At 36.6% G+C, this 24,555-nt stretch overlaps 2 protein-coding genes across 2 annotated transcripts in view; one reads left to right on the top strand and one right to left on the bottom strand.

Annotated features, from left to right (window-relative positions):
- Nucleotides 1-730: 730 nt before the first annotated feature.
- On the bottom strand, nt 731-10,678 carry uox (urate oxidase). Its single transcript, XM_030132516.1, has 8 exons — nt 10,623-10,678; nt 7,660-7,872; nt 7,394-7,510; nt 6,463-6,541; nt 4,582-4,768; nt 3,441-3,564; nt 2,692-2,775; nt 731-1,549 (listed from the first exon to the last, which is right to left on the bottom strand). Exons 1-8 carry the CDS (start codon nt 10,641-10,643, stop codon nt 1,475-1,477), a joined length of 900 nt encoding a protein of 299 aa, XP_029988376.1. The 5' UTR covers nt 10,644-10,678; the 3' UTR covers nt 731-1,474.
- Nucleotides 10,679-15,629: 4,951 nt separating this feature from the next.
- dnase2b (deoxyribonuclease II beta) overlaps nt 15,630-24,555 on the top strand; it is a 12,627-nt gene continuing 3,701 nt past the window's right edge. The window contains exons 1-4 of the mRNA XM_030132515.1: nt 15,630-15,747; nt 17,071-17,245; nt 19,503-19,581; nt 22,588-22,749. Of these exons, the coding sequence (XP_029988375.1) occupies nt 15,638-15,747; nt 17,071-17,245; nt 19,503-19,581; nt 22,588-22,749 (526 nt within the window). The 5' untranslated portion in view covers nt 15,630-15,637. The remainder of the gene's footprint in view (nt 15,748-17,070; nt 17,246-19,502; nt 19,582-22,587; nt 22,750-24,555) is intronic.

Below are 24,555 nucleotides of genomic sequence, written 5' to 3'. Positions count from 1 at the left end.
AATTGGATAAAAAAAGATGGCTGAGTTATAACAGTTTTGTTTTTCATGACCAGACATCAAAATTCACCGCCCTGCCCTGAACATGTCAAAGGTCATCTGCCCAATCCGTCCAACTTTTCATCTACAACCTCTTAAGACCTAACTGACCAAGTTTGAAGTCAATTGAGTTAAAGCTGTAGGAGCAGTTTGACAAAATACACTGTGAGGAAATGGAAAAAAATGGCCACGAAATTCAAAATGGCCAACTTCCTGTTGGTCTGGTGTCATGTACCCAGTGGACTTTTTTGTTGATCGGGTGGGTGGGTAGGACAGTAGTTTAATGATATCATCATTATTGATATACTTTGAACAGTTTTATTTTCATTACTTGTTTTTATTGTTTCATTTCTTTTTTTTTTGTCTTTTTTTTTGTTTATTTGGCTATAAAGTTGAAGAATGAATGAGATTTTATAGAAATTCAGTTAAACAGCACAACAACGCTGATAAATTTGTTCAAAACTGATCATGGTTATTTATAACTGGTATGATGAAAAATGCAAATAAATTATTTTTTAAAAACTGGCTGAGAACTGACTAAGGAAGATTTGAGAAATGTTATTTGCAGAGAAGTCGGCCATTTTTGTTTCGCCATGAAGAGAGAGTTCAGAATCATGGAATCAGCAAAACAACAGTTTATTACGACTTCTACATGAAAACACAGTCCACCAAGATCCACAAAGGAAGAGTCAGAACAGGCCTTTCAACACCAGGTCACACTGGACTAATAACGGTTTCAGAGGTTGCATATGTCAGTTACAAATGTCAAATAAATGATCTGTTCTAAAGATTTCCTTTTCTTTTTTGTCAGACAAACAAAGGTTGATTTTTTTACCTTTACATGTTTCAGCTACAGCCTGTAGCCTTCCTCAGAAGGGTCACTTGATGTTACTGTGACGTGTCTTGTCAGCTGTTTTATCCAGGAATGCCAGACAACAGAGGACGACTATGCCCCCTGTTGTATTGATCTGTGTGTGGGTTTCCTATATTTTTTGATGCTAATGCTGCTGTCATCCTTGTGTGTGATTTTCAAGTCCAGGAATGATATGGATTTGTTTATTTGTTCTTTGTGTGTGAATTTGATGTTTCCTGTGATGTTTGATGTTTCCTCTTCTGGTTCAGGTGCTCAGTGGGTGTGGCTGTCTGTCCTTTTCCTATTTTCCATAGTATGTCATCTACATGTCTTTTCCAAAAGCTAATGTTGCATTGTATTGGTGCAAGACCCATCACAGTAACATCAAGTGACCCTTCTGAGGAGCGCTACAGGTTGTAGACAAAAGATGTCAAGGTAAAAATCAACTTCTGTTTATCTGTCTGACAAAAAAGAAAAGGAAATCTTTATATCTTCAGCAGACACTATGAACCCGACTGGACCAAATGCTCTGTTCCTTTCATCTGCACATCACAGTGGTAGTATTATCACAAACTGTAAAATCCTTTACAACTTGGCTTGTTGCTTGCGGCGCACTGTCCCAGTGATGTTTCCAGATGGGTTATCCAGGGGAAGAAGAACCTTTTTGGGCAAAAACAAAACAAAAAAAGTCAGACACTGAAGAAGATGCTGAATAAACAACTTTGGGCCGGATCTACTAAGATCCAATTTGTGTGTACTAATGTGCATGCACAATCTAGAATTTTGCGTGTGGGGTTGAACCGTGATTTGCAGGTGATTTACTAAGATCGCTTTCGCAAATGACAACAGGTGCAAAGTCTTGAAGACCACCCTATTAAAATGAGGATTTTGTGTGCGTAACTAGTTGTCGTCATGGAGACAATATGCTGTAAAAACTGCTCTGGGATACACCAGCACTAATGGGAACAGTAACTGGAATGATCCAGACGGATGGAAATGTAACGTTGGAGGAGTTTATTCATAGAGGGTATTGCTTGAGTTCTCCTTGTGACTGGTCTTAAATCATCCCCTAGTTCATCTAGAAGTTCTAAAATGGCAGTGATGGGCAACGGATTCATTTAGATGAAGGGGAGGTTGTTGAACTGAATCACTGTCAGGCACACATAATTAAGTCACACTACAGCCTAATGTCAGTGTGTATTTTTAATCACAATCATCAGATCAAGTGGAAAAATAGCCTTTACAAGAGACCCGTAGTGTGTGTGTGTGTGTGTGTGTGTGTGTGTGTGTGTGTGTGTGTGTGTGTGTGTGGGAGAGCATACGTCTCAATCATTTTTTCTTCCGTCATTCCAAAAATGTTCACATGAGGGTGAAAAATGCATTCTCTGCGTCTTGTTTCATCGTTTCGATGTCTCCTTCTTGCGACAATAACTGCAGTCATGTGTTTGCAATTGCACATCCAAATTGTTTGCTCCTCCTTTTGGGACGTGTTAAACATAGACACTGTTTCTATCAGCAAAATTGCTTTCGGGTTTGATTAATCACTTTGCGTGTGCTAAATTAATATATTTACATTTTCTCCTCCCAGCACACGTGTAAACGCCCCAGATTGTATATTCATTGTGTCAAACATACTAACTGGATGCAGATGTGCTATTTTGAACCTTTGAAAGATGCAACCATTAGTGTGCACTGTTAGTAAATCAGTTTGTAAAGTTTTTTGCGTGTGCAAGCCATGAGTTTTCACACATTTTTATACACGCAAACCTTAGGTCCGACCCTTAGATTCTCACAGAACTTACTTCATCTTTGTTGCTCAGACCCATTTTTGTCATGTCTATGGTGAAGTAATGCTGGTTCGGCATCACAATCTCAATTTCATCCACCTAAAAGACAGTACAGTTACACACTACAGACTGCATGTGGTCTAGTTTTTTCATTAAGATGATGTAGATGTTATATAATGTAATGTATATTTAACCCATAAAGACCCAGTACTATTTTTGTGGCAGTTCTGAAATTATTTTTTTTCCTCTATTTTTAACTTTTCTTAAGTGATTTATCACCATTTATTCTAATATTATGATCAGTATTTTGGATTCTTAAGTGAAAATCAGGTATTTTCCTGTACTTAATTTACTGATCATGTAGAGGTTCATAAAAGCTCAAATTAAAGTTGAGTGTTATTATATCAGAAACAGAAAAAAACTGAAGAAAGTCACTTTTTCAGTAAAATCTGTCATTAACTGAACATAAACTCAGTGTGTCCATCCACTGTCATTGATCCAACTGGTGAATCGATGTTGTGAAGATGACAGTGTTTCCACGGTAACTACAGAGCCTTTTAACATCCAAACAGGTCACATTTGATGACCATGAAAAGATGAAGAACTGCATTTTAGACCAGTTATTTATATGTATTGGTAGGATTGGTGGATCAACAGTGATTAAATATTTTATATCAGTAAATGATTTTGGTCGCCAGTGCATGTTTGGGTCTTTATGGGTTAATATCAAACATGAATATCATGACCTCACATGCAAGCCTTACCTCTGGGACTCTATTCAGGACCAGAACCTGAGATTCATACAGTGTCTTCTGCACAGAAGGTGAGTACACTCCACGGTCATAAGGACCCGCAAACTTTTCAATAATTGTGTTCTTAACGCAGTTCCTTTATGGACAGAAACAACAGAAAGAAAAACAAGATCACATGGTGAGTCCTGTTAAAGTACACAGTGAAGAGTGAATGTAATGTAGATCCAGGTCCAACATACTATTTATTACATTACATCAGGGTAAACCGAGCATGAGACAACATTTCATTTCATTTTATCCTTCTAACTCTTAATTTTTTTCTATGACCTTAATTTTTGTCTCATTGACCGAGCTGCTGGGTAGGCATTGTGTCTGGGGATCATCTTCATCGTCATTTTCATCCTCATCCTCATCCTCATCCTCATCGTCATAACAATTTCTTCAAACATCTCTGACAAAACTACTGGTTGGATTCATTTCAAATTTTATATGTATCTTCCTTGGGACAATGTCGGCAAAGTTTGTTCGCAGTTTGGAGTAGCTTTCATTTTTGAATTTATTTTTAAATATCAAATTTGTGCCTTTACTTATAATGGTCCATATTTTGATGGTTTATAACATGTAAACGGTTACAGATATCAATATAGTTACTATAGTTCCTATTGATCACTGATAGAAGTCATATATGGACTTTCATTTAATTAGTTGCATTCTCCTCCAGTGAAAGTACCACCCACTTCTATTGGGAGATTGATCTCCTGCATCCAGACCACAGGACTCTAACATAGAACAGAACCTGACAACCTCACAAATTCAGCTGGGGATTGATTCAGATAGAACATGACACTGAGATACAGGGACACTGGAAATATTTTTTTATGTGTTATGTTTGCAGATGACACTGAATAGACTGAAGTCAAGTGCTCATTGTGGTCTATCATTATCGGTCATTGTGTTACAATAAGTTTTGGTTTTGCCATCAGAGTGACTTGGATTTCTTCTGACTGCTGTTCCACAAAGTTTGGTCCTTTTACTAATACTGAACTGAACAGGCATTGAGCTTTTTCTCATAATTATGAGCATTTGACACTATGAGATGTTGAACTGTGAGTTGATTTGTTTGACCTTCAATAGTCATGGACCAATGAATTACCATGCAGCATCAAAGTTGACATCCTGAACTTTGTTGTAGCGCCACCTGGAGTAGACAGAGGTACAGAAACACCTGTCCTTGGTCTCTTGGAGGGTTGTGAATCGGTCCCTTAAGAAACCCTCAAAACCAGACTGAGTGGTTTTCAGCACCTTCATGTTCTTCAGGCCACCGTGAACAACCGGGACACCTGGATTCAGGAAGAATCACAAGCACAAGTTAACATATTTGAGCATTGTGAACAACTGTGCCTCGCACTGAACTTCATACAGAAGTGAAAGAATGCCAAACAAGTGGTGCCAGGCACTACAAACCCCGCCCCTCACACATATTGAAGCATATAACCCCGCCCTCCAAAGGGGAGGCAAAGGGTATTGTTTTTGGTTCACTTTGTTTCTTTGTTTGTCGGCCGAAATGTGTCTATGCTGTCTATGTCTATGCTGACATCAGCACACGCATAGACATGATGACATCAGCTGGATCGACACCAACATAAGCTACAATACGTGTGAGGGGCGCGGTTTGTTGTGCCTGACACCACTTGTTTTGGCATCGATCCAGCTGATGTCATCATGTCTATGCATATGCTGATGTCAGCATATCAGTTGCCTCTATATATGTGGCAAGTTTGAAGTAAATTGAAACAAAATGGATGTTTTTATAGACATGTGAAAAAAAAGATTGTAAAAATTCATGAAATATTTTAACTTTGGCCTATTTTTTCCAAAATGTAATCACATCTATTCTGGGTCACTGGCAATCTGTAAGCCCAATTTGGTATGAATTCAACCAATAGTTTTGCTGCTACAGTTTTAACAAACAAACAAACAAACAAATGAAACAAAGACGTTGGACAATATTGGACTGAAAGCTGTGGTCAAAAAAGGCACCAGGGCTTTACAGCTTTGGTTCTGTACTCGTGGTTGGCAAATATTTATTTATTAATTTTTCAAAATAGTACTATTTTGTGACAGCCTGGGACTCTTCAATCTTACAGCAGAAAACCCACTTCAAACCTCTACTATTTTTGATGAATTTATTCCACAATTTGAGCAGCAGCATCAGCTCAGCTCACGTCTAGAGCTGAAGTAATTAATTGATTAAAAACATTAGTCAGTTACAATTTTCCTAAATCCAAGCTTCGTTTCCTTAATTTCGCTGCTGCTAAACATTGGTTCCACTTTTGTGTTTCACACGGACGCTGCCTAACTGTGACGCACACAACGTTAGGATCAATACACAGTTGTGTGTTAATTCAGTTGTAATAAGTTGAATCCCAAAGTGTTGAAGACTGCACATATTGTTTGTAGATGTCATTGGACTTCTTTGTTGTTCTTTATATCTATAGATTTTTTTAATTTATACTTTTATAATGTTGTTATTGTTGTTGTTATTTCTATATAGATATTTTTTATGTACGCTATACATTTAGTTTTCGACTTTGTTGGTTAGATAAGTTGTTCGTCTGTTTCACATTTTTACAGTTTCTTTCGCATATTCAAATAATTGTTCAGTCAAACCGAAGAAAATAATCGATCGACTAATTGATTACAAAACCAGTCGATAGCTGCAGCTCTACTTCTATCTCACTCTCCACTTGATTTCATGAAAATGACCTCTGTCATGTTTGTGTAATCTTTCTGATAGATGTCGGGATGGACAGACATCTGAGAGTGATGATGTAACATGGTTGTTGTAGATAAATATGGCCTCTGATGAACTTCAGTCACTACTTTTGCCAGTAAACAGGGATGGGAAGGACATGCAGGAACTGGCCCTACAGCCAGGCTGGGGTCCGTGGTACATGTTGAACCGGTGTCTGTTTGCATTCATGCTAACTTACTACTGATTAACTGGGGACACTGAAGCGGAGGCTGTGCTCACCATTGAGATTCTGCTCAACATCACAAAAACGACAAGACTCAGGGCTGAAGATAAATGCATGAACATGTTGAACACCATTCTGAAAAAGAAAAAAAAACTACAATAAGCCATTAGGATCAACTGTACTCTGTTCATGGTATTTTCTAGGCAGATTTAAGTGAATAAAAGAGACATTATATAAATTCAACACAGTGACAATGCTTTTTACCTCCGCCAGGAGGTATTGTGATCACTTTGCTTTGTGTGCATTCGTGCGTGCATGTTTGTTTGTTTGTTTGTTAGCAAGATAACTCAAAAAGTCATGGAGGGATTTTCATGAAATTTTCAGGAAATGTTGATACTGGCACAAGGAAGAAACGATTAAATTTTGGTGGTGATCGCGGGGGGGCAGATCTGTCTTGGCGGAGGTCTGTGCTCTCCGAGTGCTTTTCTTGTTCAGCTTGTGACTATTACATAGACCAGTGGTTCTCAACTGGTCTGGCTTCAGGACCCACTATCACCCCTCAATGTCAAGCCTGTGACCCAAACTGATAAAAGTTAAACTTCTCAAATGTATTTAATGAAAACATAGTGTGTTTTGAATAACAGATTATACAGAATTTCACAGTATGCTAACACAGAAGACAAGTAGAACAAGAAAAGCACTCGGAGAGTGCAGACCTCCGCCAAGACAACCTGTTGTGTGTCTGCCCCCCCGATCACCACCAAAATTTAATAGTTTCTTCCTGAATGGACAGCACTTCGCTTCATAAAAAAATGAAACACAAAATTTGTTTCTCAACGTTAGTTTTTTCCAGGCAAAGGCCCATGACCCACTGAAAACGGGTTTGAGACCCACTTTTGGGTTATGACCCACCGGTTGAGAATCACTGACATAGGTGATGGTCTGATGTTGACGTCATAAAGGCTGACCTTGGAGGTGCATGTTTACCTTCTCTAGCCTCCTCCATGGAGCCTCCTCCATGTGAACCTTGACCCTCAGCACATGGTTAAAAGAGGTCAGGAAGTGATGACAGATATCCAGTGAAAACTGCTCAATGCTCTTTACCTGCACAGAAGTACATCACAAAGGTACTAATGAATGGAGGTGTTAAAGTGTCTTTAAGGTGTTTTTTGTAATGAGTACTTAATTACTCACACATTTCTGTACATACAGTAAATGCTTGATAATGCATCAGTGTCTGTGGTGTGACGTACCCCTTTGATTTTGGCCAGGGCATGCACAGTGTTCTTGATAGTGTCCGTGGGGATGATGTCACTGTTGTCTCCAGTTAAATAGTCCTTACGTGATTTGAGTGTGAGCTCCACGTTTGCCATCAGCTCGATGATATCATGGTGGCTTCCCTGTCTCCTGATGAACAGCACCTTCACCATGTTCTTCCCATATCCTGTCCGTACAAACTCCACATTCTGTACAAACACAATGATAAATTCATCTATTCTTATGATGTTTTCACCACCAGTCTCTTCATTTGTCATCTATGCTGTTGATGAGACATTTGGGCACTGATGGTCATTTTTCTGTAGATATACATTATAAGAGGATGTCCGACTTTCTCTTACCAGTTTTAAAAATAAAATGTTTCCAGATATTTTTTATGGACTTACTATGGTTGTCTTATATTATTAGGGACCGAGTCTGAAAGGTGAGTCCCTTTCACTCTGTGACTGAGAGGACTTCCCTGAAAGCCAAGGCCCTATTGTATTTCATTTGTTTCTTATTCTTTGGTGACACTTTAAACTGGAATTTGACCCCCTCAACATGCTCAAAAACTCACCAATATAATACAAAAATAATATATATATATATATATATATATATATATATATATATATATATATATATATATATATATATATATATATATATAATAGATATTTAAATAATATACAAAAATTAACCTCTTAGGTGCTAAAATGTGCTGTCTAGCCCTACCCAGGTACACAAAACAGCCCTAGCAGCCAGTAGGAATGTCGTAGAGACATGAAATAAAGCCAAATTTTTTGTCTCACCGAGCCCGACAAAACATTCGCTGACACCCATGAGCTAACTCCAACAACAATTTGCCTTTCAAAGTAAAACACTCACCCAAAAACTCACATTCTTCAAAATGGATATAGTCTGAGGGCAGTTGTTGCACTGGCTTATAAATAGCACCAAAAGAGAGAATAAACCCTTGTCAAAAAAAAAATGATCTCACACTTTTGTCATAACTGTCTTAGTTTTGTTTTGGTTTTTTTGTTTGTTTGTTTTTTTTTTCAAAAAAATAATTTTCAAATAAAAAATAACTCACTTCAATCAAAAAAAAAAACTTTTCAATCAACGAAAAAGTGTTCAAATGCAATGTTTTGGGTCTCAAATATTTTTTTCCTTCAAACACTTTTTTTCTTTGATTGAAAAGGTTTTTTTTAATTGAAGTGAATTTTTTTTATATGGCGTTTCCAAATTAAAAGGTATATTATTTATGCTGAATCATGATTTTTAAGGACTTCTCTGCTCTTTAATGACCAAATGCATTACTGTTCATACAATTTCAATTTCTTCAAAGTGATTTTCTTTTACAGACACACACACACACATACATACACACAGTAGGGTTTTTCCAAGATAAAAGCCTAATTAAATAGTCAAATAATGAATAATTATAGCTTCCCACCACTTCAATGACATGCTCAACTGTTTGAACAATTTCAGTTCATTCAAATTGATTCTCTCTCACAGTCAAACACACACACACACACACACACACACACACACACACACACACACAGAAATAAACATCAAAATAAAAGCCTTATTAAAAGCTGATGGTGGTTTCAGCAGAGGGGGGCTGGTGTTCTGGATGAATGAAAGGAGGACGGACATGAAAGGACGGGGACTGGAGCAGGACAGAGAAGTGTGAGTGGAGCTGAGGTGTCAATGGTGACATGAGACGGAACCAGGCCGGAGCGCAATGTCCCATCCAATGTTGCTTGTAGCTTTAATTATTACAGCTTTAATTATTATTATTTCTACCACCGTCCCTGGATCCCTGGATGGGATTGTGAGCTCCCGGTGCCTCTCTGGAGCCAAGGGGATCATGAGTGACCCCTACCATCCTAACCATCACATGCTCCAGTAGGAGGTAGATGAGCCTCAGACAAAAGACAAATAGACACAAACAGCTTCTTTCCATGGGCTGTGAGGACACTGGACATGCTGTTATTGAATAAGATAAGATAAGATAAGATAAGATAAGATAAGATAAGATAAGATAAGATAAGATAAGATAAGATAAGATAAGATAAGATAAGATAAGATAAGATAAGATAAGATAAGATAAGATAAGATGTACTTTATTGATTCTCCAAGGGGGAAATTCAAATGTACAGCAGCACAAATGGTAAATGGACAACACTTATATAGCACATTTCCACACCTTCATGGTGCCCAAAGCGCTTTAAAAGGCCTCACATTCACTCATTCACTCACACACTCATACACCAGTGGACAGCTGCTGCCATCCAAGGTGCTGCCAGGCCCTGCTGGGAGCAGTTTAGGGTTCAGTGTTTTGCCCAAGGACACTATCAATGCCTTATATTATTTGTGTTTTTTGGATTTGTTTCACCACAGTATAACATCAGCATGCACACACATATCTCATAGATATAGTGTACACTCAGTACAAGTCTCTGACTATTCTTTGATTTATTGTAAAAGAAAAAAGTTGAAATTCTCTTATTTGACTTATGACATTTGAACATTTTTGGTTTTCATTCCTCCTCTGTGACAGTAAACTGAATATCTTTGCTTTCTGATCCAAACTTGACATTTTAGGATGCCCATCTTGGGTTTTTGGAAACACTTATTTTCACAAGTTTCTGACATTTTGCAAGCCAAATGATTAACTCAGCCTTGTGAACTCTGAGTTATTGTGGCACTGAATAATAGGTTAAGGACAGAATTAACAGGTCACTTGAGTTATGATTATTAGACGCATTTCTGGCATTAGATTATAGAAGTGTGTTTAGTGTTAATTGAACTCTGTTTGTTCTTCCATCAGCCGACGGTGGCTTGGCCCTCAGGTCACTGACTCCACCACAGAAATAGTCAAACTACAGCCTCTGAAAGGCATCAAATGTGTCTTGTCTTATGTTTTGGAGAATAAATATATTTTTACCTGGTCTGAGGCAGCTGCCATGGTTTCTTCTTTCCTTTACCTGCTGTCTGTCCGTCTGGTCTCTTACAACAGGTGTGTGTACCAATGGAGGAGGATTTTGTAGAGAGGGTGGTGCCTCCATGACACTGATGGAACTTATGTAACGTGATGTTAACCGCATTTAACCTGTCTAGTGTGTATGCATGTCCTCCTATAACTTATGCTTACTAAGACGGGTTAAAAGGAGCGCAAACATTCTGTAGTGATATACATTGTTGACAGGTTATTCTGTTAATGAACTGACTTATATGGTACAAAAGAACAATTAGAAATACTGAGTTAGTCCTTCATGTCTGTACACCTGCACTATGACTTGGGTAGATGTGAGGCCATTTTTCTGCTCTGACTGGTTGAACTTGATCATCTTGATCATCTTGAAATGAAGACATGAATTCATGCTGTATGTTGTCATAACTCATAAATACACAGATGCCTAGTAGAAACTGGTATAATCTAATATAATATAATATGATATAACATAATGTAATGTAATATAATATGTGATGTAATGTAATGTGATATGATGTAACATAACGTAATGTAACGTAACGTAACGTAATGTAAAGCAATGTAGTATAGTATAATGCACAAAAAAAATGATAATGTTTGAACTAGTGCTGTCACACTATTAAAAATTTTTAATCAAATTAATCACAGGGTTGCTGTGGATTAATTTTGATTAATCACGATTAAATATATTTTTTAATCTATATTAGTCACATTTCATTTTGCATGAGCAAACAGACTCAAGAAAGAAGGGAATATATTTGCACTTAACATGGTTATTAAACACCTTCAACAGTTTCAACAAAACAACTTGAATCAAGTGGTTCCAGGCATAACAAACCCCACCCCTCGCACATATTGTATCTTATTTTGGCATCGATCCAGCTGATGTCATCATATCTACACATGTGCTGATGTCAGCATAGACAAATTTTGGCCATTATAAGTAAATGGGAAAAAAAAAATTTAATTCATGAAAAATGTGAACTTTGACCTACTTTTCCCAAAATGTAATCACATCTGTGCTGGGACACTGGCAATCTATTAACCCAATTTGGGATGAATTCAACCAATAGTTTTGCTGCTAAAGTGTCAACAAACAAAGAAACAAACAAACAAATCAAACCAAAAACAATACCCCCTCCGTTTCCCTTCGGGGGGGGGGGGGGACACGACACTAATAGAAGACAGCACATCACCCCTGTGCTACAAGCCCTTCATTGGCTTCCAGTCAAGTTCCCCCTCTGGGGGAGTGGCTACTGTTTCAGTTGTAGTCGCCTGGGCCCCAGTGACAACAGGATCTGAGGTGACTCATCTGTGTCCTGTCCTGACCTGTGACCCCAGACCTCCTCCCTCACCCTTACCTGCCTCACCTGACTAGATGGACCCCCTCAAGGGCTCCCACTCTACTGCATCTTTACAGACTGGAACTACATCTGCAAATGGGCGTCCCTCAGTCCAGGTGCATCTATATTCTGTCTGTCCATGAGAGTGGATCTGTCCTTCACTTTGGTTCTCCCCGAGGTTTCTCTTTTCCCACTGGGTTCTGGAGTTTTTCTTTGCAGAGAAGGAGGTTCTAAGGATGGGGGATGCCCAGGACATTCATCCATTTCCTTCATCTACTGTTTATTTGACTGTTGTTTGTTTTTTTATCCAACTAATTCTGTAAAGCCCTGTGAGGCAACCCTGTTGTGATATAGGGCTGAACAAATAACACTGAATTGAATTTTTCATGTGCAACGCTAACTCTACTTGGACAAACTGACCCAAATGCATTGGCAGAGACATTCAGAGTCATTCTGCTGCAGATGGGTTATTTAAAACTTTAAATCAGATTAATCATGAAGATGTATTAGTCCGCCTTAAAACGTTAATTTGGACAGCCCTGGTTTGAACCTTTATTTATACTAATGAAAGACAAATCTGTAACTTTATTTTGATTCCTGCAACATGACAGAGAGACATTTTCACCACTGTTTTATCACTTTGCCTTGTTGTAATCATTTTTGATCATTTGTGAACTCAGGATGCTAATTGTTACGTTGTTGTGAGTATAATACTTATAGATTCTTGCTGGTTCCAAGACTTGTTCTGCTCATCATTCCATGGTAGTCCATTCACTGACAATAGGAGACAGATGTAGACAACAGGTAGGACAGTCCAGCACCAGAACTCTAGGACTGACTGTTGTAACTGGTGCAGAATGAGGCCTGACGTTAACCTGCTGAGGCTAATGATGTTCATTTTGTCTTCTGTTTATGTAATTATACTTGTCTTTTTTTCTTTTGTTCAGACAAGGTGTAGTTTTTAGATGTTACCTCCTTGACAGTTTCGACTGTGACTCCAGTCTTCCTCAGAAGTGTCATCTGACGTGTCATTTCTCAGCTGGTTGGAAAAAAAGAAAAGTATAATTATATTAACCCTTTCATGCATGAATTATGAGAACCTTAATCAAGATTTTTTTTTTCCTGAGTGTTTTTATTCCTCTTTAGGCATGAAACAAAACCCAATGTGATTTTTTTTTTTTTTTTAAATCAACCTGTTTTTCATGGAGTTACAAAAATGTCCACTCAGCTACACCATGAATTGTATTCTTGAAGCAAAGAAACATGTATTTAAAACCCAATATCATAAAGTGATATGAAAACAGTGAAATGAAACCATGTTTAATGCAGCTAATCTGATGTTTTCTCACATTTTAACATATTATAATACTAGTTATTACTCACTTCATGGAGATAATATGCAAAAAATAAATATTAACAATTGATTTCCACTCAAGAACCAATCAAGAACAGCAAAGTTACAATAATGGTATGAATTGCAGTTTATGAGATGATGCATAAGTGTCCACTGTGTTGGCTGATATGGAACTAAAACAACAAAACCCATGAATATACAAGATTAAAGCTGTAGAATAACTGTCCACTGTAGTGACCACTATGCATGAAAGGGTTAACCTGATAAATTAACCACAGACTTCAGGGAAGAGCTGTGGACATTATTGCAACATATAGTACTGTGTAACAGTCTGAGGCAGCCTTTAGCATTGTTGTTTTAGTGGGGTTAAAGGGTGTGTGTCTTTATTCCAACACACACAACAAAAAATTCAGATGTTTTCTTAAATAATCTTGTGTAATATTACACACCTTCAGAATGCCTCAGAGGCTTTCATGGTCTTTTATCTTTTTCTCTATCCAGATGATTCCATATAACTTCTATAATCATATTTTTTTTCTAAAATGCATTGTTTGTTTTTAATATTGTTTTCATGTTTGTGTATACTCCAGTTAATTCTTTTTTACTACGAAGACTGAGAAATATGTACTATGTGTGGTTACTGTCTTTCTCAAACAACAAAGCTGAAGGCTACCAGAGACTTTTGCTCAGTACTGTAGGTCTCTAAAACTTTGACTGAAATCAGTCAATTGTCAGTAGTATGGTCAATGCTATCCGTTTGACTATAGATGGTCTACAAAAATATATACAGTTACTATGTGTGTGCCATAAATGAATGAGAAAAGTACTTGTTTTGTGGTCATTCACTTTCTGTTATTATTATTATTATTATTATTATTATTATTATTATTATTATTATAAATCAAGTCAAAACCCTCTGATGTTGTAAATTTGCAAATTGTCAGCCTCAAACATAGGCTAAGTCATATTTTTGGCCAAACTGTAAAATGTGTAACTTGACTCTCCCAACACTTTTGATTCATTTTTCATCATTGGCTAAATACGACTCAGGCAGTTATGCTATGAGAAAAACATAATGTCTGTAGGAAATCACTGACTCATCACAAGAATATTGACTTGATGATCACAGTTTTGAAAGGTATAGTAAGCACCCTCTTTATCCATCAACCTTTATTTAAACCAGTGTTTTTCATTCTTGCCTCCATGTGGGGTCGCCTGGAATTCAAATGGGGTCGCCTGAAATTTCTAGTAATTCATTAAAATAAAACTAAAAACTTACAAATAAAAATATATGATGAGTTGAGAGAGAAAATCCCAATACATAAAAGATATGACAAACTGTTTTTCTGAAACTGAAGCACTGTAGTTCTGTTTATCTGTCAAATGTTCATTGTGGTCGGTTTCAGATGCTGCAGCTCTTTCATAATTCATAGTTTGAGTTCTTGTTTGTTCAGTATTAATTGTCAGCCTTGTAAATCCAAGCTGGACTGACTGTACATATCCTGACCAAGGAAAATCAAATTCTCACTTTGTGCAGTAATCTACACCTGGCTTTACTGCCTCCGTCCTTAATAATATGCATTATATAGACTAAATGTTGACTAAAACTAACATTTATTTGCAACATAGTATAGCAAACTATTACATGACCAAAAACAAATTAATTTTAGCAAAATAAAAAAAAAAGTCTCTGTTTTGAGTGTTTGGGGTCGCCAGAAATTTGTGATGTTAAAATGGGGTCACGAGACAAAAAAGGTTGAGAACCACTGATTTAAACTCTCTCATTTTCCTCATTACATTCCAGTTAAAAGGTATATTTCTTTCACTGGACGATTCTAATTTCAGCAGCACTGTCGCCAATGAAAGATGACTGTGTTTTTTGGGAGAATTTTCCATCAGTGAATACTTCAAATGTCAGAAACAAGACTGAAAAGTACAACAATTGACCATCTAATGACCGTCAGGAACTGTGCATCGTAACTAGAATTTAGTATCTACACACTATTCTCACTGTCTCAAACCTCTACCATGTTCTTTAATACAAGCTCCTGAACTCATGTGACATAAATGAAACACACACACTTTTCAGTTCCACAAACACGCAACCACACCATGTGACTTCCTGTTTTCTTGTTTTTTCTGCAGACAGCTGTGCACAATTCACTTTCAATGTTGCACAAGCACAAACACAGAACTTAAAAAAAAAAAACCTCTATAATTTCCTGTTTTGCTCTGTGCTACATTCATTTGAGCTGTGTAAAATGTTCAGGATGGACACACACTTCAATGTACTTGCTCTTATTGTTATCATGTTCTTGTGTTGCACACTCTGTAGTGCAGACATCGCCTGTAGAAATGAAGCTGGAGAGTCTGTGGACTGGTGAGTTGATGTGACAAATTATTCAAATGACACATTTTGGAATGTTTTGGCACACAAACAGCAATGTTTACACTACGGTCAATTCTATCATGATTCTGACTCAACCCATAAAGACCCACTGCTACTTTTGAGGCAGTTCCAAAATGAATTTTTCTCTCTATTTAACCTTTCTTAAGTGATTTATCACCATTTATTGCAATGTTATCTTTTTTTTTTTTTTTATTTTGCATTTTTTTCCAGTGAAAATTTGGCATTTTCCTATATTTTATTCACTGATCACGTATATTTTCATAAAAACTCAGATTAACCCCGTAAAGCCTGACCCATTAAATCACTGACTGAAAATTCCAAACTGAAACTGGAGCCTTTATTGGTCCTTCTGATTATCCAAAGTATATTTTTTCAAATATCAATTTCCATGTATGACTTTCAGTTTTGTATCATATTTGATCGGGTGAACACACACCCGATCGGGTGATCACATCGGGTGTCAATGCTCAAATATTATTATTTTTGAACAAACAAAAACATAATATAACACAAACATGTCTAACAAATTGTTAATTCCTTTTCTAAATGGTGTGTTTGCATGCATGCGTGTGTGTTTGCGTGTTTGTTTGTTTGTTAGCAAGATAACTCAAAAACTTATGGATGGATTTTCATGAAATTTTCAGGAAATGTTGATACTGGCACAAGGAAGAAATGATTAAATTTTGGTGGTGATTGGGGGGGGGGGGGGGGGGGGGCTGTCTTGGCGGAGGTCTGCGCTCTCCGAGTGCTTTTCTTGTTCTAATTATATTCATCAGGTTTTTCAACAAAACAAATATCACATCGATCCTGTAGAGGGCTTCAAAAGTCATGTATCAAATATGATACGTTTGACATTATAGGGTTAAAGTTGAATTATCATACCAAAAACAGAGAAAACTGATGGAAAAGTGACTTTTTCAGCAAAGATATCAATAACTGAACACATGAACCCAGTGTGTCCATCCAGTGTCCAACTCCATGGGTTTTACTGGTGAATCAATGTTGTAGAAGATGACGTTTTTTCCACGGTAACTATGGAGCCTCTGAACGTCCAAATGGGTCATATCTGATGACCATGAAAAGATGACAATCTGCATTTTACACCAATTACTCACATGTATTGATAGGATTAGTGGATTAACAGGTATTAAACATTTACATCAGTTGATGGTTTTGATCGACAGTAGATGTTTGGGTCTTTACGGGTTAAAATTCAGTTTATATATTCTTTTTTTTCTGTGTTTGTTAAAATAAAAAGAAAAGTATATATTTTTACATCTCTTTCTGCCACAGGTTTGTCATCTACAAGCTGCCCAGGTACAAGATAGGTGAGGTGGGCAGTGGTGTAGACTATCTGTACCTGGACTCCTCGGTCGGTAGCTGGCAGTGGAGTAAATATATGATTAACTCCAGTCAAGGAGCCGTAGGCAGCACCCTGAGCCAGCTGTATAAGGCACAGGCGTACAAGGTGAGGTCACAGCCTGGCTTTTACACGTCGTGCTTTGTCTGTCTGTCTGTCTGTCTCACAAACTACAGCACATTTCGACTTAATATTTATAACACAAGGTAGTTCACATCCATACTTTGGTACTTGTTGAAGATGGTCAGAATCTGGATCCAGAGCCCAGAAGCTTTTAAAGCATTCTTCCCCATTGGGAGATTGGGACACAGAACACAATAACCTCAGATTTGATATTAGCAAAAACTCTGCCGTCTCTAATTTTCTAGTTTTTCAAGTTTTTCTATCCTTTGATTACACTATTTTATTTTTCAGTTCTAATATCTGCACTGCAACTCACAATTTTAACAGTTTTGATTGATTTAACATTAAATTCTCAATTTTAATTAAGACTTTTTTTTAGCTTTTGTTTTAGTCATCTCTTACACTGCAAAAATCTAAATCTTACCAAGTGTATTTTTCCTCATTTCTAGACCAAATATGTCATCACACTTAAAATAAGATATAATCACCTAAAGAGTAACTTTTCAGTGAGATATAAGAACTTATTTATAGACAATAGATCTGGAAAATCTGTTTTCAAGAAATCTTGCCAAGATAATTTTCACTTGTTCTATTGGCAGATTTTGTTTTGCTTGTTTCAAGATATTTTTGCTTAATTCAAGCCAAAAAAAAAAAAAAAAAAAAATCTGCCAATGGAATAAATTAAAATTATCTTGGTAAGATTTCTTGAAATAAGTTTTTCAAGATCTGTCGTCTACAAATGAGTTCTTAGATCTCACTGAAAAGTTACTCTTTAGGTGGTTATGTCTTATCTTAAGTGTGATGTGATATTTTGACTAGAAATGAGAAAAATACACTTGGTAAGATTTAGATTTTTGCAGTGTATTCTTGTTTTAATTTCTTTCTTTTATTTATCTTCTCTGCATTTTCCTTTTGTTTACTGTTTTATTCTGCTGTTGTCCCAGTATTAGTCCATGATTTTAATGTAATTTTATGTGTTTCTATGCCTTTGTAAAGCACTTTGAATTGCCTTGTGTATGAATGGTGCGATACAAATAAATTTGCCTTGCTTGTTGTCATGGTTGCAGTCAGAGTTTTTTGTGTTTTTCCTGAATTGGTATTCCTCCATGCACAAGGAGGATCGAGCTGAACATGGACATTTACAGATTTCTCATGGTACATGAAGTAAACTGTGCTGCCCTTCCTCATGTCATTTCCCTTTAGCTACTGTTGCACATTTTTCAGTTTGTGGAGATTGATCTGAAACCGACTGAACTGAAAGTGTTAATTTCAGTGTTGGGAGAAACGAGTTACAAAAGTCATGCATTACAGTAATGGATTACTTTTTGATGTAACGCAGTAGTGTAAGGCATTACTAATTAATTTTCAGTAATATTTTACTCGGTACATGTTCAGTAGCACTTGTGTTACAACACAGTTTTCGCCCATAATTGAATCGCTTAAATGAAAAAAAAAAAAGAGAGAAAAAAAAAAGAAAAACCACAAGACCTTAGCCCTTTATACTTCACTCATAGAAATACTCTGAAATTCCAAATTTCAACCTCAGTGTGTTACTGGAGGACATAACAAGACTTTATTACATTTGTGAAATTTTATTCCTATGTAGAAAATCTTGATTACTGAAGTTACCATATTTGGTTCCTTACCCATTAGTGGCAAAAAAATTAATGAAAGAAATATCCATAAGGCAAATGAAAAAAATACAATAAAAGGACACGTAAGGTGAAAGGAATGTGTGTTTTAGAACATTAGAACATCACTTTTAGAACATTAGACCCTCATGCATGCTGCTCCAGACCCCTGTCCACATCCACATGATCCCTTTGAACATCATTCCTCACATTAGTTCCATTACTTCGTGGAACCGAACAAAGCAGGTCCACTCACTGTTCATGCAGAGGTGGACCTTACAGACCCTGGAGACCACATTGGACCTGAGACTGGGGACTCACTGTTCTCACTGGAACTGGTGCTGTCACTGTCTTGTAATGTATGCTGAAATTACCAAAAATAGTCACTTGCTAAAGGGTTAAGGAATCAAAAATTGGGTTCTACTGCACACATGCCATGTATGATGAGAGTCTGTCTGTAACTCAAAAGTAATACAGGAGTCATGGAACATATTACAATTCTGAGACAGTAATATTACAAGGATTTACCCAAGTCATCTGAAATGTATTACAGTTTAGAAGTAATTTGCACACCACTGGTTAATTTACACAATTGTTTGTATGTGCTGCAGTCCAACAGCTCGGTCTATGCCCTATACAATGATGCACCACCAGAGTTGAACTACACCCAAGACTACGGACACACTAAAGGTACAGTTTTACGTTTGTCTTCATGAAAACAATCAGCCATGCAAGCCATAAAAAAAATCATGGAATTACATAAACATTTGTCAAGTTTTGTTAAGGTTATAGAATTTAATTTGTTGTCTGTGATGAAATTCAAAGCTGTTAAGGTTGGGAAAAGGAAACTGAGGAGAAATGTTGAAGGAGCAGACCTATTATAAACTACTTTGAGTTAATGTTTGTTTACTGAATATAATATTAACCCATAAAGACCCGGTGCTACTTTTATGGCAGTTCCCAAATGAATTTTTCTGTCTATTTTGTCTGTAGTGATTGATCACCATTTATTATAATATTTGTCTCTATATTTTGTGTTGTTTTTTTTTTTTAGTGAAAATCATATATGTTCCTGTATTTAATTTACTGATCATGTAGATGTTCATGAAAGCTCAGCTCAAAGCTGACGGTTGTTATATCAAAAAGAGAGAAAACTGAAGAAAAAGTCACTTTTTCAGCAAAGAGATCAATGAGTCAGTATAGAAATAAGTGTGTCCATCCACTGTCAGTGATCCAACTCCATGGGTTTTACTGGTGAATCAATGTCGTAGAAGATGATGGTGTTTCCATGTTCACTACGGAGTCTCTGAACGTCCAAATGGGTAATATCTGATGACGATGAAAAGATGACAAACTGTATTTTAAACCAATTATTTTAACATATCAATAGGTTTAGTGTTTCAGAAGTTATTAAACAGTTACATCAGTAAATGGTTTTGGTTTCCAGTGGCTGTTTGGCTCTTTATGGGTTAATCTGCTAACTGCTGTACTAAACTGCTTTATTACTTCCGCCAAGGAGGTTATGTTTTCATCAGGGTTAGTCTGTCTGTCTGTCTGTTTGCTTGTTTGTTTGTTTGTTTGTTTGTTTGTTTGTTTGTTTGTTTGTTTGTTTGTTTGTCTACCTGTTAGCAAAATAACTCAAAAAGTTATGGAATAATAATAAATAATATACTTATTCATAAAGCGCTTTCCATAAAAGTGCATTTCAACACAGCAACAATAAAAGAGGATAATGAAAACAAATTCAATAAAACAAATACAGCTGAGTAAAAGCAGTTAAGAACAATTTAAGATTAGAATAAAATTATAAAAAAAAACACCATAAGGCTCAATCAACACAACTCAGGACTCATATACAAGTGGGGTTTTAGCTTTCTTTCAGAGAAAGCAATGGTAGTGCAAGAAAACACTAACACTAAGGTGCATGGTGACATGGGGTTTAGATCACACCCGGGAGTGTTTTTCAGTCCTTTTATTAAGTTGAAACAGTTTAAATGAATTCAGTTTTCAGTGATGCTAAAGAGTCATTGTCATACTCCACGTGTTCTTTGGGTTTATGATCAATAAAGCACATCATCTGAATTTTCAGCTATTAAATGTCGAAAAAATTCTCAAAAAATCTAATTTTTTAGGTCTTGAACAGTGATTGAATCAACAATTGTGACAAAACTATTGAAACAAACCAATATGGAAGCAATAAACAGATTATACAATGTAATATTAAAACTGTATAATTACATGATGAAACTAAAAAGTGAGAAAATAACTTTAATTTATATGGAGGACTTGAGGTGAGTTAATTAATTATAATGCAGTTTTCCCTGATGTTTGAAATTTTCAGCATTCAAATCTTCTTCCTTTAGGTCTTTAGGTTTCAAAAAGCACGATTATGAAAATAATATTTTAACTTCCATGCAGTTGCTTGAACTCTTAATTGTCCTTACCTTATAGAACCAAACCAACATTGAATTAGTGAGCACTAATACAAAGCCAGAATTAAAGGTGTGTGAAATAAGTATATATTGAAATCAAAATCTGAATACATTTTGGGACTTATTCATTCATTATCTGGACCCGCTTTATCCTCACTAGGGTCACGGGGGTCGCTTGGAGCCTATCCCAGCTACTTAAGGGCGAAGGCAAGATACACCCTGGACATTTCGCCAGTTCATCACAGGGCTGAATTTTGGGACTTAACCAAACTTAAATAGTGTATATGTTGACCTTAAAGCTATAGACAAACAATAAGCTGACAGTTGATAATTGACAATTAAGCCATAAAGGCCCAGTGCTACTTTTGTGGCAGTTCCCAAATTAAATTTTCTCTATATTCAACCTGGTGCTCCTAAGGGATTTATCACCATTTCTTATAATATTACCCTCTGTATTTTCCATTTTTTCAGTGAAAATCAGATAGTTTCCTATATTTAGTTAACTGATCGGGTAGATCTTCATAAAAACTCATATTAAAGTTGAGCATTATTATATCAGAAACACAGAAAACTGAACAAAAAGTGACTGTTTTTTGCAGAGATAGCAATAACTGAACATAAACCCAGTGTGTCCATCCACTGTCACTGATCCAACGGGTGAATCAATGTTGTAGAAAATAATGGTGTTTCCACGGTAACTACAGAGCCTCTGAACGTCCCAATTGGTCATATCTGATGACCATGAAAAGATGAAGAACTGTATTTTACACCAATTATATACATGGATTGATAGATTTAGTGGATCAACAGGTATTAAACAGTTTATATCTGTAGATGGTTTTGGTCAATGGCGGATGTTTGGGTCTTTATGGATTAAATAAAACTAAAAATTACAGAATCATAATCAATAATCCTAAGAGAAAATACTATATAAAGACATTTAAGTGTCATTTCATTACATGTATGGATTTGTTTGAAAAGATCTTGTCCTCATATTGGTTATGAATTATCAATGTCTGATTATTTTTCTCTTTACACTGAGTCCTTTAAAGTTTTGTCAATGGTACTGGAATAAAAAAAACAAAAACAAAAACAAAAAAAAAACAGATCAAGATGGTTTTGGGGGGTCAGGGGACGAGAACAGTCAATGATCCACAGTCTGATAACTGTTGTTGACTCTGGATCACTGACTTTGATCCAATGCACTATTGCTTGTTGCATGTGGAACTGTGTACACACTCTGACACTTATTTGCGTCTGACAGGGATGTTGCACTTTGACCACTCTCAAGGCTTCTGGCTCTCACACAGCATTCCCCATTTCCCATCATTCCCTGAAAGAGGCTACATTTACCCCTCCTCTGGCAAAGTCAATGGCCAGACTGCCTTGTGTGTGACCTACCAATATAAGGAGCTCCTCCTCATCGGTGAGTCACCTGCAAGACAAGACCCAGGGCAGGACTGACTGCTGCTCTAAACGGAGACTTGACAGGTGTCTTGTAAACAACAGACTGTATTACACTTGGCTATTCCAAATCAGGTCTTTTTCCAGTTTAGACACAAACAATGTGGATGTGTACTATTCCATTTATTTGGGGATTCATTTAACATATATTTCATCCTGAGACCCAGCAATACATTTTTGTCCTCAGTAGGGGACAAGAGATTTAAGATTTACTTAAAAATATATATATAAAAAAAACAATGTCTACTGCAAAGGACATTCCATAAAATAAATAAATAAATAAATAAATAAATAAAAATGTATCTGAATAAACTGTTGCATTATGCTGTTTCCTATCAAGACAATTATTTTTATATCAAAAAGGCTAAACTTTTACTTTCCTGGGTCTCAGGGGGATATAGTGCATTTTGACAGTTAATCTAAATTGTGTTTTTCTGCAGATTGTGTCACACAGGTCCTGTTTATGGACCCATGTGTCTGAGAATGTGAAGGATGCAACAAATAAGAATGTACATTTCTGGAAGATCTGCCACCAGTGGCAACATTTGAAAAACCATTAGTTTGAATGGGGATTTAAATGGCTGCATGTAAACAAGACTATTCATAACCACTGGTCATATAAACAGCCTAAACAGAATAGGAACAGGGAAAAAAAGATTATTATTCTGCATGTAAATACAGTTATTTTGTGTTTGGAGTCTGTCCAGTCATATTCCTGACATAATTTTCTAGTAGCGAGTTGACCCATGGGGAGAGGGAGAAGGGCAGAGAATGTCCGTTTGATAAGCTAGCTGGCATCAGGGGTTGGCCGACCTCACAATGTCAATGTCCAGCTTTTCTGGAGAAGTCTGCCTTGAAAATCTTTTTTTAAGTATGTCCGAAACCAAATCATTTTCCACTCCTCTATCAGCCATTGGGGTGAGATGGGGGGGGTTGTTAGTGTCACTACCAATGCTGAGACCAAACCCACACCCATGTTTGGAGATGCTCTTCACATCCAGTCCAGAACCCACATCCTCTTCCTTTTGAGGTTAACATAAGTCCTCCTTCTGTCTCTGTAAACTTGAACTCATATCTGTATCTGGAACTCCGACTTGTAGAACCTGATAAAGGTTCTCCACAGTAATCCTGACCCATGTGGTTTTGATGTGGTGTCATCTGGGGGGTCAGAGGTCACAATGTTCACCTTAGACTTGAACCCTTTCTCTTTACACTCTAAAATACATATAGATTCATTTGATCTTTTCCTTCAGTCTTTCACCAGAGCAGCAAAACCCCTCCTATCTTTCTTTGGTGAACGTAGTTTTAAAAATTCTCATCATTTTCTCAAACATTTATTGACAAACTGCTGATCCTCGACCCATCTTTGTTCCTGACTGACTACACCTTGATCCTGAATACTGCTTTTGGACCAGTCATGATTCCAATTAGTGTCTTCATACTGCCTGTTGCAAACAACATTGAAAAGTCATTATTTTAACTCATTATTCATCCTAAATTGCTTCTGTTCCAACTTGTTCTTAAATATTTTTCAGTCTGAATGCACAGAATGGATGGAAATTTGCAAATTTCAAATACTGTCAACAAATGAAATACATATCAAAGTACATTTTAATACCACTGCTTTCTTTTATAACTTACATTTTGTAAAGTATCTACATTTTGTCTAATTAAGGGTTGTATGCTGCAGACTTCTTTCTTGCTTTCATGAAGTACTTCAGCTTCATTTTCTGACACTTCCCCCTCCACTTTTGTGTACACTTCTCTC

This window comes from Sphaeramia orbicularis, chromosome 4, assembly GCF_902148855.1.
Source record: "Sphaeramia orbicularis chromosome 4, fSphaOr1.1, whole genome shotgun sequence".
Lineage (NCBI taxonomy): Eukaryota > Metazoa > Chordata > Actinopteri > Kurtiformes > Apogonidae > Sphaeramia > Sphaeramia orbicularis.
Note: the sequence above shows the minus strand (reverse complement) of the source record. Positions and strands in the feature narration are given on the sequence as shown.